The sequence below is a fragment of the Aspergillus oryzae genome, chromosome 7 (genome assembly GCF_000184455.2).
Source record: "Aspergillus oryzae RIB40 DNA, chromosome 7".
NCBI lineage: Eukaryota > Fungi > Ascomycota > Eurotiomycetes > Eurotiales > Aspergillaceae > Aspergillus > Aspergillus oryzae.
In genome coordinates this window covers 989,900-1,003,039 of record NC_036441.1, presented here as the reverse complement: position 1 = coordinate 1,003,039, position 13,140 = coordinate 989,900, and the positions used below count along the sequence as shown (strand labels likewise).

The 13,140-nt window shown below is 47.9% G+C and overlaps 5 protein-coding genes across 5 annotated transcripts; 2 read left to right on the top strand and 3 right to left on the bottom strand.

Moving 5' to 3' along the window:
* Window positions 1-132: 132 nt before the first annotated feature.
* Window positions 133-1,025, bottom strand: AO090011000391 (double-stranded RNA binding motif domain-containing protein; the record flags this gene model as incomplete). Its single annotated transcript, XM_023232926.1, has 4 exons — window positions 133-145; window positions 174-685; window positions 748-836; window positions 887-1,025. The coding sequence occupies 4 exons, from the start codon at window positions 1,023-1,025 to the stop codon at window positions 133-135; spliced, it is 753 nt and encodes a 250-aa protein (XP_023093483.1).
* A 2,084-nt stretch (window positions 1,026-3,109) lies between these two features.
* AO090011000390 (uncharacterized protein) lies at window positions 3,110-3,661 on the top strand (the record flags this gene model as incomplete). The annotated part of the gene is made up of 2 exons (XM_023232924.1): window positions 3,110-3,546; window positions 3,604-3,661. 2 exons carry the CDS (start codon window positions 3,110-3,112, stop codon window positions 3,659-3,661), a joined length of 495 nt encoding a protein of 164 aa, XP_023093482.1.
* A 236-nt stretch (window positions 3,662-3,897) lies between these two features.
* On the top strand, window positions 3,898-4,728 carry AO090011000389 (nucleic acid/nucleotide deaminase domain-containing protein; the record flags this gene model as incomplete). The annotated part of the gene is made up of 1 exon (XM_001825980.3): window positions 3,898-4,728. One exon carries the CDS (start codon window positions 3,898-3,900, stop codon window positions 4,726-4,728), a length of 831 nt encoding a protein of 276 aa, XP_001826032.3.
* A 708-nt stretch (window positions 4,729-5,436) lies between these two features.
* On the bottom strand, window positions 5,437-6,098 carry AO090011000387 (uncharacterized protein; the record flags this gene model as incomplete). The annotated part of the gene is made up of 2 exons (XM_023232923.1): window positions 5,437-5,475; window positions 5,568-6,098. The coding sequence occupies 2 exons, from the start codon at window positions 6,096-6,098 to the stop codon at window positions 5,437-5,439; spliced, it is 570 nt and encodes a 189-aa protein (XP_023093481.1).
* A 1,565-nt stretch (window positions 6,099-7,663) lies between these two features.
* Window positions 7,664-11,315, bottom strand: AO090011000386 (CCAAT displacement transcription factor COY1; the record flags this gene model as incomplete). Its single annotated transcript, XM_023232922.1, has 4 exons — window positions 7,664-8,770; window positions 8,821-9,674; window positions 9,736-9,903; window positions 11,261-11,315. 4 exons carry the CDS (start codon window positions 11,313-11,315, stop codon window positions 7,664-7,666), a joined length of 2,184 nt encoding a protein of 727 aa, XP_023093480.1.
* Window positions 11,316-13,140: the final 1,825 nt, after the last annotated feature.

Sequence of the window (13,140 nt, the reverse complement as noted above, 5' to 3'; positions counted from 1 at the left end):
GTGGATTTTCAAAAGAGTGTATTTCTACCAAGCTCTCGTATATTTGACGCCAGTAACTAGTATGCCCAGTGCTTTTAATAAAATAATTGAGCCTTAGATTAGCTATGCCAACTCACTACCGCTCCAATTGTCTCAAACAATCGAGCTATAGATACATATCTTTTGCAACTCACAAGGATAGCCGTAGGTTGAGCCTTTCACAAACACGTCTAGCCGCGAGATGGCGCGCTGTTTTCTTGTTTCTTCCTTCACCAGAGGCTTCCACACCACAATACTGAATCGTGATCCGAAACCTAGTTGGAAAGTTGCTAATGCATGCTTCCGTTACCTTTGGCTCTTCTCCCGTTCCCTGTGCATCCTCCCACAAACGACATGTATACTTCCAATTGTCGGCCTCTGAACCTGGGGGACTAAGGTTAAGCCCATTCGCTACCCGTTGAGTGGTGGCAGTGACCGTGAGGTCTACCCCATCAGTTGATAGATCCAACAACGGGAGTTGCCCCAACAATGTGGGAAAGGATTCTTTCGAGTCACCTAGTCTGGTACGTCCTATGATTTTATAGAGGACGTCCTCATAGGTCTCATCACAAACCAAATTCGTTCGGGGAACATCCAAGCCAGCTTTTACCAAGGTGGCAATAGCTTCTTCAAAGTCATACCCAGTGATCAGGGCGTCTAACTGGGACTAGAGGATCGTTAGCCATCCGTGACCTAAAAGGTCACTATGTAGCGGTAGGCAAAACTCACCAGGGAGCCAATTTCTCTACCTTCAGGTGAGGCCACGACTAACTGCACGGCCATATGAGTTGTAAACAGCCGCTTGCCAATCTCGAAATCTAGGTGTTCATCAATCACCATGCCTTCCCATAAAATAGACAAAACTTACCGGCGATAGTGTAGCAGTCATCGATCTGGTGAGCCGCAGGAGACATTTTCAGGACTAATGGGTTGGCCAGACTTGGAAGCTGCGATAATACCTTGTTGCGACGACAGTTTCCAGTATTGGGGAAGTCTTTATAGGCCATGATTTCTCGCGATTACTGAAGAGCGTTCTCGTTACGTAGATCATGCCTGCCCAATAGTTCATTACCTAACCAAGGGACAATGCTTCACTGTTGGCCATCTGGATAATCCTTCGGCACCGAGAGTACAGAGATGGCGCCAAGCGCATGCGTGTGTTGGCCATTTACTCGTACAGCTCGCTACCCTAGGATCCGGCCCAAGGAGGGCAGCCACTGGTGAACCACAAGCACAACCCTGACTCGCATCCGCTTCCTAACGCTCGGACCGCTGACTGCTAGCCAGCTGGCTCAGGGTTGCATAATATGATTGACATCGTACTTGACCACGGCACCCATTACATGGATCCGGTGGTATCAGACATTACTACGCGCATAAAATCGCGCACGGCTGAGAGCATGTCTTGATGGTGAAATAAACTTCCACTATCACTCTTCCGCCGTGGACCGACGCCCGAACCGCGTTCAAGGCTTCACTCCTCGCCTAGCCTCTACTTGTCCTAGTTTAGGGATGCGGGGGCGTCAACCATCTATTCCCCATAGCTCTACTGTGCGTTAACGTTAGGGCTAAATAAGCACTGCACTCCTCCATTACGGTTGCCTAGTAGCAAGGCCGGACAATCCTAGTATCCTGAGGACCCAAAGATTGCCATAATACATGGGTTGCCCGAGTGAGCTCGGCTCATTTAGTGGTAGATTATGCAGATCGAGGTACGAATGACATACAGGGCCAAGCGTCAATGTACGTTATGATGGTTAGCGTTTGTCGCGATCATGAAATGTGGAGCGTACGGAAATATTAATTTTAGATACACAGTGGGGGGGTGAAATCAGCGCGTAGTGTTAATCCCGCGGGCTTGGGTCAAGTCTACCCACAAGTGATCGGCAATTTGATCTCCACTCGGGAAGGTTGTTATTATATCCGAATCCATACAGCATAAGATATCTCACAGCCCCTCGGGCTCCTACGGGCATTGAATTCGCTAACGGACAATGGCCAGGTCTAGTGGCTAAAAAACAAGACCAGGTATGGCCCGACAGCCACGTTCTTAGTTTTTCCAAGCACCACAGAACAGATACACGAGTAGATACCTGTATCTCAGGTATGATTGACATAGGTCGATTGATGCCCAAAATACCACATAGGCTGGACGAGTTTCCTAGCACCAATGTGGAAAGCGGCGATAACACGACGCTTAAGCCAGTTATCGGACAGTGGACTTAGCAGGAGGCTTGGGTTCGTATCGCACTGTAGGTTCGAAGGCCACCTGGGATAAGTTATCTCATTTGTCAGTAACAGCATATATTACCATGAGTTGCCTACACAGAGTGACGTGGAGGATTATCGGTGCGATAGTATCTCGGCCAGTAAACTCAGTTGGTCAGTGCAGATGGCTTGTCACATTGGGTGAACATTTACTGCAAAAGTCGAGAAAGGGCATACGTCAAATAGCGCTAAGAAAGGATGACGCCTCACTGTGAGTCTCCTAATGTGCAGCTGGGATAGGTGCATACATATCGATGTCCATGTATCTGCAGCTTGCATTTCTGGAGTACAACGACGACCTGGGCATACAACCTGTAGCCAAACATGGCCAATCACGCTAGTTCCGGACAAGGCTCGCGCAGACATCCTGGATCAAATGATGTACTAACGGGGTTTGTATCCCCCGTCGAAGCTCAAAGGAAATACGGGCTGGAAAGTTGGTGTCCTGCCTAAAGGATCTGGTCATCAAACTGATTCTTTTGTATGGAAAGGCAAGGCGTGCTACTAGTCGTACAGACAATACAAAACTCTAGTTTAACAAAACTCGCTTCTAGTAACGGATCTGCTGGTTTATGGGCTGCCCCTCCCCCAGCCGGGGAGTTGGCAGCACGCGGCAGGTTAATTGGGAAGCTGATTTCATCCGATTCTCGCATATTATATTGGATGTTATTCGCCCAAGCGCGTCCTAGATAAATGTGTGAATCATCGTTGACGAAGAGCTAGTCAGCAGCACTTCAGCAAAAGCTTATAAAGTCACGAATAAGAAGGATCTGACAAGTCCCGAATACATTCACCTTGAGACTTCGGAAAGCCGTGACCAAACATGGCGCAACGTCCGGCCTCTTCGCCCTATGTCTGTCATAGACCACGAGAACTCCGGCGGCTCTATGAACCTCTATCCTTACTATGTGCATTACAGGAGCAGATGGTAGAGCAGAAGGATATCGAGGTAGTTGATGTTGGCGGGGTGGGAGGAATCTTACATCACCGCCGCGATTTTCTCAATGCGCTCGTTCAACTTGCAGCGTTTGAGCAAGGGTGCGACTTGGCGATCACAGCAGGATACGACCACGATAGTGTAGTTATCGCCGTCGCAGGCAGCCCGGACGTCAGTGACCAGGTTATTCGATTTCTAAAAAGACTACTAGACATGGTCACAGGTGCTCTCCATGCAGGCTTATGTGCTGAAACGTGGAATAGAGACCTTTTGAAAATCTCAAATTACGTGACGGGATTGCACAATGAGAATAGCTTCGCAGTGTATCACATGATATTTCATCAAATTGCGCCCATTTGAATAAATTCAATGGCTGCTAGGTCCAGCGACCCGAAAGGCATGACAATGGCTTCCCTATGGTTTGGAATCTGTAACTAATATGAAGCCATGCAGACAATTCGAGTCTTCGTTTCGACTTCGCGGATTGGTTTCGGAGAACGTTTTTCAGCAGTAATGGTATGGCACTGCCCAAAAATGATATGCCGGGTCTGGTCCGCAGTTGCTTTTCTGCATACCAGGATGGGAAGTTTGAGATATTCAAACGTTTCGTTTGCCAAAGCCAGCGGGATGCGGGATTGTTCGAAAAGTTCCATCGACAGCTGCTAAACCTGACTATGCCTATGGCAATGTGTGAGCTGCTTCTCAAATCAGCAAATTCCATACGTCAGGATCTTCACAGGGAGATTAAGGTCTACAACGTACCTCCTGGAGAGCGCATGAAGATCCCTCTTGTCAGAAAGAAGCTAAATCTTGATGATATAGCCCATCGGATGTTTTCCGATAGTCAACGCTCCAAGCAGCTCAGTCAAGTATTAGAGCGATTCGTGCCTGCGCCCAGCAAGCTTATCGAACGGCTTAAATACTACCAAGAAAATGTTCTTACCCAAATTCATCCGGAGCTTCGCCTTGTGGACTATTTTGATAAGAGTAATCGGGTGCAATATTTCGACAAGTACGACAGATATATTGCCACTAGCAAACCGTCTTGCTACCTCTGCAGTCAATATATGTCACATCGCCTCAACTACCACTTGCGAAAATGCGATCCAAACGATATTGACCTCCACTGGCGCTTGCCTGACATCCAAGCTGCCGAAAGCAGCGCACATTTTAAAGAACAGACGGATATACTGCGCAAAATTACGGAGCGCGTTCGCAGAGATGTTGAGAGTTTTGTACTGGATCGTTGCTCCGAGAGTAATGAGTCATTGATGGACGATGATATATCACAGTCGTTTAGCCTTTCCTCTGAGACTACCACGAAATCGGAGGACCTATCTTATGGCGAAGCTGATGAATGTCCTACTCCTTATAGATTTCCATTAGGTACCGAAGGTGACAAGCCTTCTGGTTGTGACCAATATGCTGGAGGTGAAGATGAAGATGAAGATGAAGAGGACGAAGTGGTTTTCAGGGGAAGGCAGGGAGCCATTTTCATTACCTGAATCTGGTTTTCCTTTTTGTTCTGCTCTTAATGTTTGACGGTCCATCATGACACATGCAGAGAGATGATTGGAATAAGTCTAGCATATAGTTGAAATGGCATTTGATCTCTTGCAGAGAGACAGACCCTTCTCGGGCATTCTAGGCGTAAGGCCACAAGATACAATCTCTATGAGAGCCCGTTTAAAGAAGTTTAACACCACCGCCACCCTCCTCCTCCTCCTCCTCCTCCTCCTCCTCATGATCATCATGATTATCCTCGTCATCATGGTCCGGTTTCCCAATTGCTCTCACTCCTCCTACTACACTTATCACTCTCCTAGACGATATGCCAGCTTACATCAATTAGATAGAGCCATTCGTGAAGAGTAAGGGGTCCCGCCTTACCGTGCCCTACTTCCATAGTTCTACCAACAGTCGACTGTGGGTTGACATATCCCTCTCTCTTCATTGCATAAGTATGAGGAACTGATGTGACCCCGGCAGTCGAATCGTCAAATTCCGATCTCGGCCCCCGCTTGTTCGCAATATCTTCTCGTAGTTCGCGTTGGAGGACTTCTGCTGTAGTAGCCAAGAACTCTTCACGGTTCTCCTTCCCTCGCGGTTTTGGGAGACCCCAAGAATAATAAAGCTTTTGATGGGAAGGTGGCGGAAACCATTGTCTGGGATGGTCGGCAATATACTTGTAACATAGGTAACAAGCAGGCTTACTACAGCCAATGTATGGATTTCTTTTCTCGAGTAGCGGGCTGTTATTGGTATCAAAGTGGTTGATCAGTTGAATCTCTGCGTGCACTCGAAGTGGACTCTTGACCCATGTCTGCAAATTTTTCGATATCACCTCATGGTCATGGAAAAGATCAACGTGGCCGTAAAATGTCTGCTTCTCACTTTCACTCCGGAATATATGAGTTGTAATGCTATCAAAGGAAAATCTCCATTCAGTTCTGTCAAGGTGTCGGGCAGGGACACGAACTGGTTTCACCACGGCACCATGCTTGAAGTCCTCCGTGAGCGACATTCTCGCATCGATCAAGTTTAAGCACATAGTAATATGTTTCCGGATCTTGTAAAGCGGGTTACATAACTGCTCAGACACTTTGGAAGACATAATGCCCTGCTTGGTAGCTTCGTTCAGCATATGGAACACTCCACCGTTTCTTTTGCGTTCCTCGTAGCACTTCCTCGCCAGGTCCGCCATATCCTCCGGCTTATCAGGATTGGGGCATGTTTCCTGAACCCAGTGGTTCAACTCTCGGAGAACGCTGTGACCTATTCCTCTAATCATTAGCCATGTGTGTCTCTTATACGCTAGGAGCAATGATTCAATGGCCGACCTGAGGATTGGAGAGTTTCGTAGTAACTGGCCCATTCAGAACCAAATCTCTCGTAGTATTTCTTGACTCCTTTCCAGTTGAACTGGAGGACGAAATCAACCAAACCATCACATTCCAACTCAGGATCTTGTGCGATTTGATCAAGCCGACTGAGCACGCTGGTTAGGAAATCCTTGACTTTGGGCTTCACCTCTTGGTTAGCTGCTATCCAAACAACTAGCCTACCCTCTTCGATTCCAAGCGCAACAGCAGTCACACGGGCTGGCCTTTTGTCATACGCAGATATGTATGCCAACGCGTCGGCAACGTTCCGCCTATATTCCGCAACACTGATTATTTTCTGTTCAACTGAAATTCCTCTGTCGATGCGATCTCCTCTCTTGATGCGATCTCCTCTTCTGAGGCCTAGGGAGCTTAATAAGTAAACTATGCTGTAAAATTCACGAATACGCTTCTCCTCGTGACTCAAGATTATCGAAGAGATCGCCATCGGGGCCTTTTCTCGAAGTGAAATAATCAGTGATGTGTACAGTAGTATCTTGATTCTTCCGCAACCACGATGAGCAAATGATTCCTGGGAATGATATGTAGTTGCACAGTTAGTACCCTCGGATGCACATATACTGGGCCGAGTGGAAGGTGACGACCAGCAAACACGTGCCGACATGAACATCCTATTCATGCATGGCTACCTGATGAAACGTTTTATCCCTCTGGATGTAACTAATGCAGTGTGGCCTGCAATGAAGCTGCCTTGGGTGTTGACTTTCCACGTGTACTGGGAAACGTTACGGCCCAAAGATATCGATGAGCTAGCCCACATTCTATGGCTACGGTCGCCTTCCCATAGTATACCCTTTAAGTATCTATTATCGTATGGGAATTATTACAAGCGTCTTTATTACTACGATATGCCTTGCTCACTATTTTTATACGCTAATGCTCTCCGTTGCTCCGTAAAAGGCAGAAAAGAATTACTTCTCCTGACCAGGATATAGATTTTCATGCCTTGTGTCTCTTGTAGACTATTTACCCAAGTATGTTCTATTATGCCTTCATAATTCTCTCGGCGTGAAAAGTAACTTACTGATAGGATCATTGTCAGTGGTTCAGGGGATTACATTAGGCTTCTATAATATATTTTTACTGGCCTAGCGCCTTGCTCTTCTCTATTATAATGAGACTTTTTACTTATTTTATAAAAAGGTTTTAAGATCTTAGTATATCAAATATAGATAATAATTTAAAACATTACTCTAGGTACTGAAACTATTAGTAGTTAAAATAGCTATACCTAGGGATACTAATATATAGTCGTCTATTATCTATCACTCTACTCCGTACAAAAGACTGGTAATGAACTTATCAAGAGGGATACTATCTTAGGTAGTTTCGAACTCTCTCTCGGCATTTAAAATGTGCAGCTATTAAGATAGAAAGGGTATTTAGATAGTAGTCTAACTTCTTGCCTGCAGAGCTAATCGGAAATATAGTGATGAATAGTACATTCTTAATATCGTTACCCATAGACGCCAACTCCCGCAAATCAACGAAAGGTGAGATCGCATCCAGGAAAAATTGGGAAAGTCCAGCCCCCTATCTATCTGCCATTATGGAATCCCTCTTGTTGCCAGTCGTCCCCGTTTAATTGCTGGCCGCTACTATGGATGTTGCCAGCTCCACCAGCCACAGCAGCAGCACCTAAGCTTGCGCTGTGCTTCTCAATTTCCATCGTGCTCATCATGTATAACATAGCGAACAGAAGAATATGGATGGCGAAGCAATACCCGGCGAATAGGTTCCGGCTAGTCCGATTAGCCAGGATTATTCGGGTAAGAGAGAAGACAACCCGCTCAGGGAGGCTCATGCGTTTATATGCCCGTACAGATTCCCGGCCCTTGAAAGCAGCAAACGGCGAAATCTGGGCCTCGTAGGCAGATTGGTAGCGATCAAGTGAGAGTCCCGATGGTGTGTCCGCAGACAGATGGACAGAGAATGCGCTCGGCTTGTTCCCGTAGGCACTTGCAGAGGAGGAGCCCCCCTGGCCACGGTTGTATGTTGATACATACCGAGTCTTTTCATACAGACTGAGATTATCCTTCTGAAGAGAAGAAACTTCCTGCCGAAGCGACTTTACTGAGTTGTACATTTTTGAGAGCTCCTCCTCCAACTCCGCATTCTTCTTCTTAAACCGGTCTCGCTGTGCCTGGATCATCGGCAATAAGCCTGAGCCACCCCCAACAGGTTCTCCTGCTCGAATGGCATCCATGGTGTTGGAAGACCCAGAAGAGTGGTCAAAGCCCGAGATGATTGATGATGTCGGCGACGTACCTCCCCGGCGAGAGGAGTAGGGGTGCCTTGATGTGTACGTGCCTGCAACGGACATCGCAGATGATGGGAAGGCATTCGCTGCCTCTTCCTGCACCCGAAGGAGATCATTCTCAAGAGTAGTAGAGAGTTTCTGGGACTTTTCAAGCTCCTCCTTAGTCGTCGACAGGTCTTCACGCAGAGTCTCGAGTTGGCCCTGGAGGTCCCGGTGTGATACCCGTAAAATGGTGAGTTCGTCCGTGAGCTTCTTGTTTCTAGACATCAGAAGCTGCTCTAAACTGTTCTTTGCACCAGCCTTGGAGGTGCCATTGGCGGCGATCGCGGCATCATCCGTGGAGTCTCGGGCATCATCATCGTCACCGGCAGAAAATTCGATAGACTATAGGCGGCTGTTAGCATTCGTTGAAGGAAAAGGGTATAGCCACCTACTTTTATCATCTCCAGCTCGCGGCGGATATCTTCATAATCCGCGACCTTGTCCAACCTCGTTCGTAACTCATCTCTCTCAGCGGCAACTTTGGCGCCATGCCTCTCGGATTGCGATATCTTGGCCTCCCAAGAATGCCGTTCAGACTCTCTGTCAAAACGTGCTGCATCCAACTTGCGTAATAGGGAAGAGTTCTCCGATTGAAGGCGAAGGTATGCGGGGTCTTCTTCAACGGATGTTGTCTGCTCTGGCTGCGAATGCGAGACAACTTGAGCCAGCTCAAGTCTCAATTGCTCATTCCTTGCCTCTACTTCTGCCAGCCTAATACTAGTCTTTTCGAGATCGGCTGACACCAGCTCCAGTTCCGCAGCGGTAGCCCCTCCTTGTTGGTGGCCATCACCACTACTCTCTTCTTGGCCCAGCCGTTGTGAGACCTCATAGCTCGCTTTGAGTTCCTTGATCAAGCGTTCTTGGTTCTCTACCTTCTCTTCCAAGCTCTTCTCCTTGGCGGTCCAATTGTTCGATTTCTCCGACAAAACGGCTGACCAAGAAGACTCAATCTCTTTGATCTTTGATTCCTGGTTATCCTCCAACTTCTTTCTTGCGGTCCGTTCTTCTTCGAGTCGCTTTTCAGCATCATCTAATTGAGAGGTAAGGCGGTCCACGTTGCTCTGTAGTTGGTTCCGTTCGGAGGTTAATTTCGGTACGGTTTCTTCGGAATGAACGAGGGAGTCGACGGATGCCTCAAGGAGCGGATAAGGGTCAGGGGCCTCTGACAAGGAAGAGTATAGCTGTAGGAAAGCGTTGGAAGAGGCTTTCCCCTGGTTCGTCAAGACGTCGATAAAGCTTTGGTACGCTGGTCATGAACCCGTTAGCCCGCCAGTGCCGAAACGAGATCCGTAGGGAAAGGTACAAACCTTTCAACAGGCCCTTGAATTCCGCCAGCTTGGTCGCGTCATCCAGCTTTCGGAAATCCTTCGTCTTCTGGGCGAGATCCTTCCTTTGAACGAGGGCATCGCGCTGCTGAGCGACAATGTCGGAGGCAGTCGAATCTAACTTCGCGATCGTATTGGACAGGTCAATACCTGTTTAAAGCCGACTAGTTAGTTTCCAAACTGGGTACGTCAGAATATGCCATTTTAAGTAAGGTACCTCTCCAAGCTGCAATAGCGCGTTGAAACTTGTTAGCCCCCTCGGGCAACTTTCCAGTGGTGTCCTTTTCGGCATCGTGGCCATCTTGATTGTTTGAATCAGGCACAATGCCCTCCGTAAGCGCGAAAGAATCCATATTTGAGGATTTTATAGATTATTACAAATACATTGAATCTTGAACGACGGCCCCACAGGAAAAAAGAACATCAACACCGCTTCTGAGAAGAAGAGACTCTGAGTAACAATACAGTATGCGATGCGGAGACATGAGACGCTCCGGGCGGCCCGATGATGATCCGAACGCGTAAGCTACTGCTTTTCTTAGATTGACATGACATGTGCCGCGGGACACGTAGTAGACCCTGGAACATGTCATCTAAATCTCTTTGTTGATTAATGGCGCACAGAGTATCTTTCCATGTTATAACTGTTTCATGTGTGCTATGTTGGTCAATTGACACCCTGTAAACATTGTTCATTTCAATTCACAATCCTCAATAGAGAGTGTAGGATATACATTGTTCCCAGGTATACCCGTGTATGAGATATACCTGAGATATTACTGCATCCTTGAAACTTATATCTGCTACAGTACCTTTAAGTGCTTCCAGGTCCATGGAATCAAAGTTAATTGCACTATTAGCGCTAGTACTATAAAGGTATTTAGAGTGTGGTGTAGACACTGAGCACGGTGCATATAAGAGCCCATAACCGAGACAATACAGTTGATAAGAAGAGGCCGTCAATTGCGTAGTTAAGTAGCCTAGACTATATCCGTTGTTGAGTATAGAATTGAAACAAAAGTACACGTACTTTGTTATGGTGGAGAGGAAGTTTGATACTTTGATACGACGTAGTAGACGTAGGGAAAGACTCCACTGGGTGTGCCTGAGTCAGCAAAATCTAACCCCGGCTGGGGCCCACTCTTAAGCCACTTTAGGACATCACCTCCAAAGCTTCCGACGTTTCCCCTCAGAGGCCGTGCCAGGAACCATCTCATATCGTGACACCAGAGCGGGCCTCATTATGGTGTCAGAAGACGATGGCACCACTCCCCGCAAGAAGCGGAAGATCACTCCGCCGAAAGCCGTACCTTATATGCTACGACCTCTTTTCGATGAAGTACCTCTGACGGCTGACGACCCCAATGACGACGTCCATATCACTTGCGTTGAATATTGGAGTATGTCTGCTCCAAGACGACATCGTTTGGACAATTTCATCGCATGCGCTAACTGCCATTGACAGATGACAACCTCTATATCGGAACCTCCGCTGCTGAAATCTTACATTTTGTCTGCCTTCCGCCTGATCCATCGGATAACACCAACGAGCCATCCTTCATTTTAGCCTCGAGATTGCCCATTCCGTTTTCCAAGAACGCTTCAGTGACGAACAGGCAGCAAGGTATCCAGCAAATTGTTCTCCTTCCATCCGTGAACAAAGCCTGCATTCTCTGCAATGGAACTGCTACATTCTACTTGCTACCGGAGCTCAGCCCAGCATTCCGCGAGAACACGAAGGTTAACAACTGTTGTTGGATCGGGGGTCTTGACCAGAATGCATCTATGGATGAGCCGGAGAGGCCGGTTGTAATGGTTGCAACGCAGAACAAAATGATGCTCGTGCGGATTGGCGACGATGCTCGACTGGTGCGGAACATTGAGTTTCCCGGATGTTTGACAGCATCACGACGAGGCATAATTACCTGTGCTGCGGATGCTCGCTCGTATTCCCTGCTAGATGTGGAACATCAACAAAAGATACCTTTGTTTCCAATGTCTTTCTTCGATGAAGCCTTAGCGTCTGGTCAAGTAGAAGACATGCCGCCCGCCTCGTTGTCACCTAGCTCTTCTGCCGAGAGCCATGCACATGGCAGAAGCCCCAGTTTGAATACGCTTTCCGGGATGCTTCAGCCGAATGCACGATCAGCTTCACAGGATCGTTCAAGCTCTGTAACACCTGAACTCTCCTCCACTTCCGGGACACCCACCCGTTCACGCTCGAAGGAACGAGGTGATAGTACTTCGCCAAGGACATCATCGGAGCACCCATCGCGCGATTCGCAGCCTAGTCCTCGTGAAGATCCAAAGCCGCTTCCACCATTGCCAAAGCAATCGTCGACACAATTAAAACCACATATTCTTTCTCCGACATCATCTGAGTTTTTGCTGGTTAGAGGCACCGATGCGACCGAACCAGGAGTTGGAATGTTTGTCAACGTGGACGGTGATGTAGTCCGCGGAACAATCACATTTCACAAGTACCCGGAGTCGGTTGTCATTGACAAGGGCGACGAAAATAACCTTATTGGAGCACCCAACGACACCCGTGAGGATCTCATCCTTGCAGTCATAGAGGCCGACCAAGACGGAAAGCTACGCAAGTTTTTGGAGGTACAACTTTGGGATGTCGACCCCGGAAATGCAGACAATCACAAAAGCTGGGTAGAGATACCTTCCGTGCAATCTCACGTTGGACTTCTCCATACACTCTCCCCCAGCCAGCTCGAAGTAGGCGAGATGAGGGAATTGCTGCAAATGGTCCGTTTGAGAACCCCGTCGCTATCACCACATATACCTGCAACCGACCCGAGAACACAGGCATCGATAGAGCAGCTACAGAAAGAAAAAGAACTGTTCGAATCTCAGGAGGCAATCGACGCCGAAGGAACGAAAGACACGCCCGATTGGGAAGCGGAGCGAAATGCCGACGAAGCTAAGTTCGCGCGTGGATTGGGCAAAACCCAAAGCAGCCTTGTTTTGTGGAGTGGTAATCAGATTTGGCGGGTCGTGAAAAACCCTTTGACTATGCAATTGAACGATGCGCTTCAAGGTGCCCAAGAATCGCAGGGGAGCGACCACAGTGTCTTAAGGCGTGATGTGATTATGGACATTATCAAAATGGTACAAGAAGCAGAGCCTAAGTCGGAGGCTGAGTTCCTGGGCTTGAACTACGTGAAGCAAAAATCCAGTTTACTCCTATTCGGCGATCTGGTCTTCATGGACCCGACTGTCAGGGATGGAGCGACGATCGATGCCACAGAGAAAGCACTCATTGCCGGTGAGCTGGACCCTAGAGTGGCCTTGTTACTGGTCCCCCTTCTGCGCCAAGAAGTTCTGCAAGGACCGCAGGGCATCTGGGTTCATGGGGGTCTGGCAGAGGTTTCA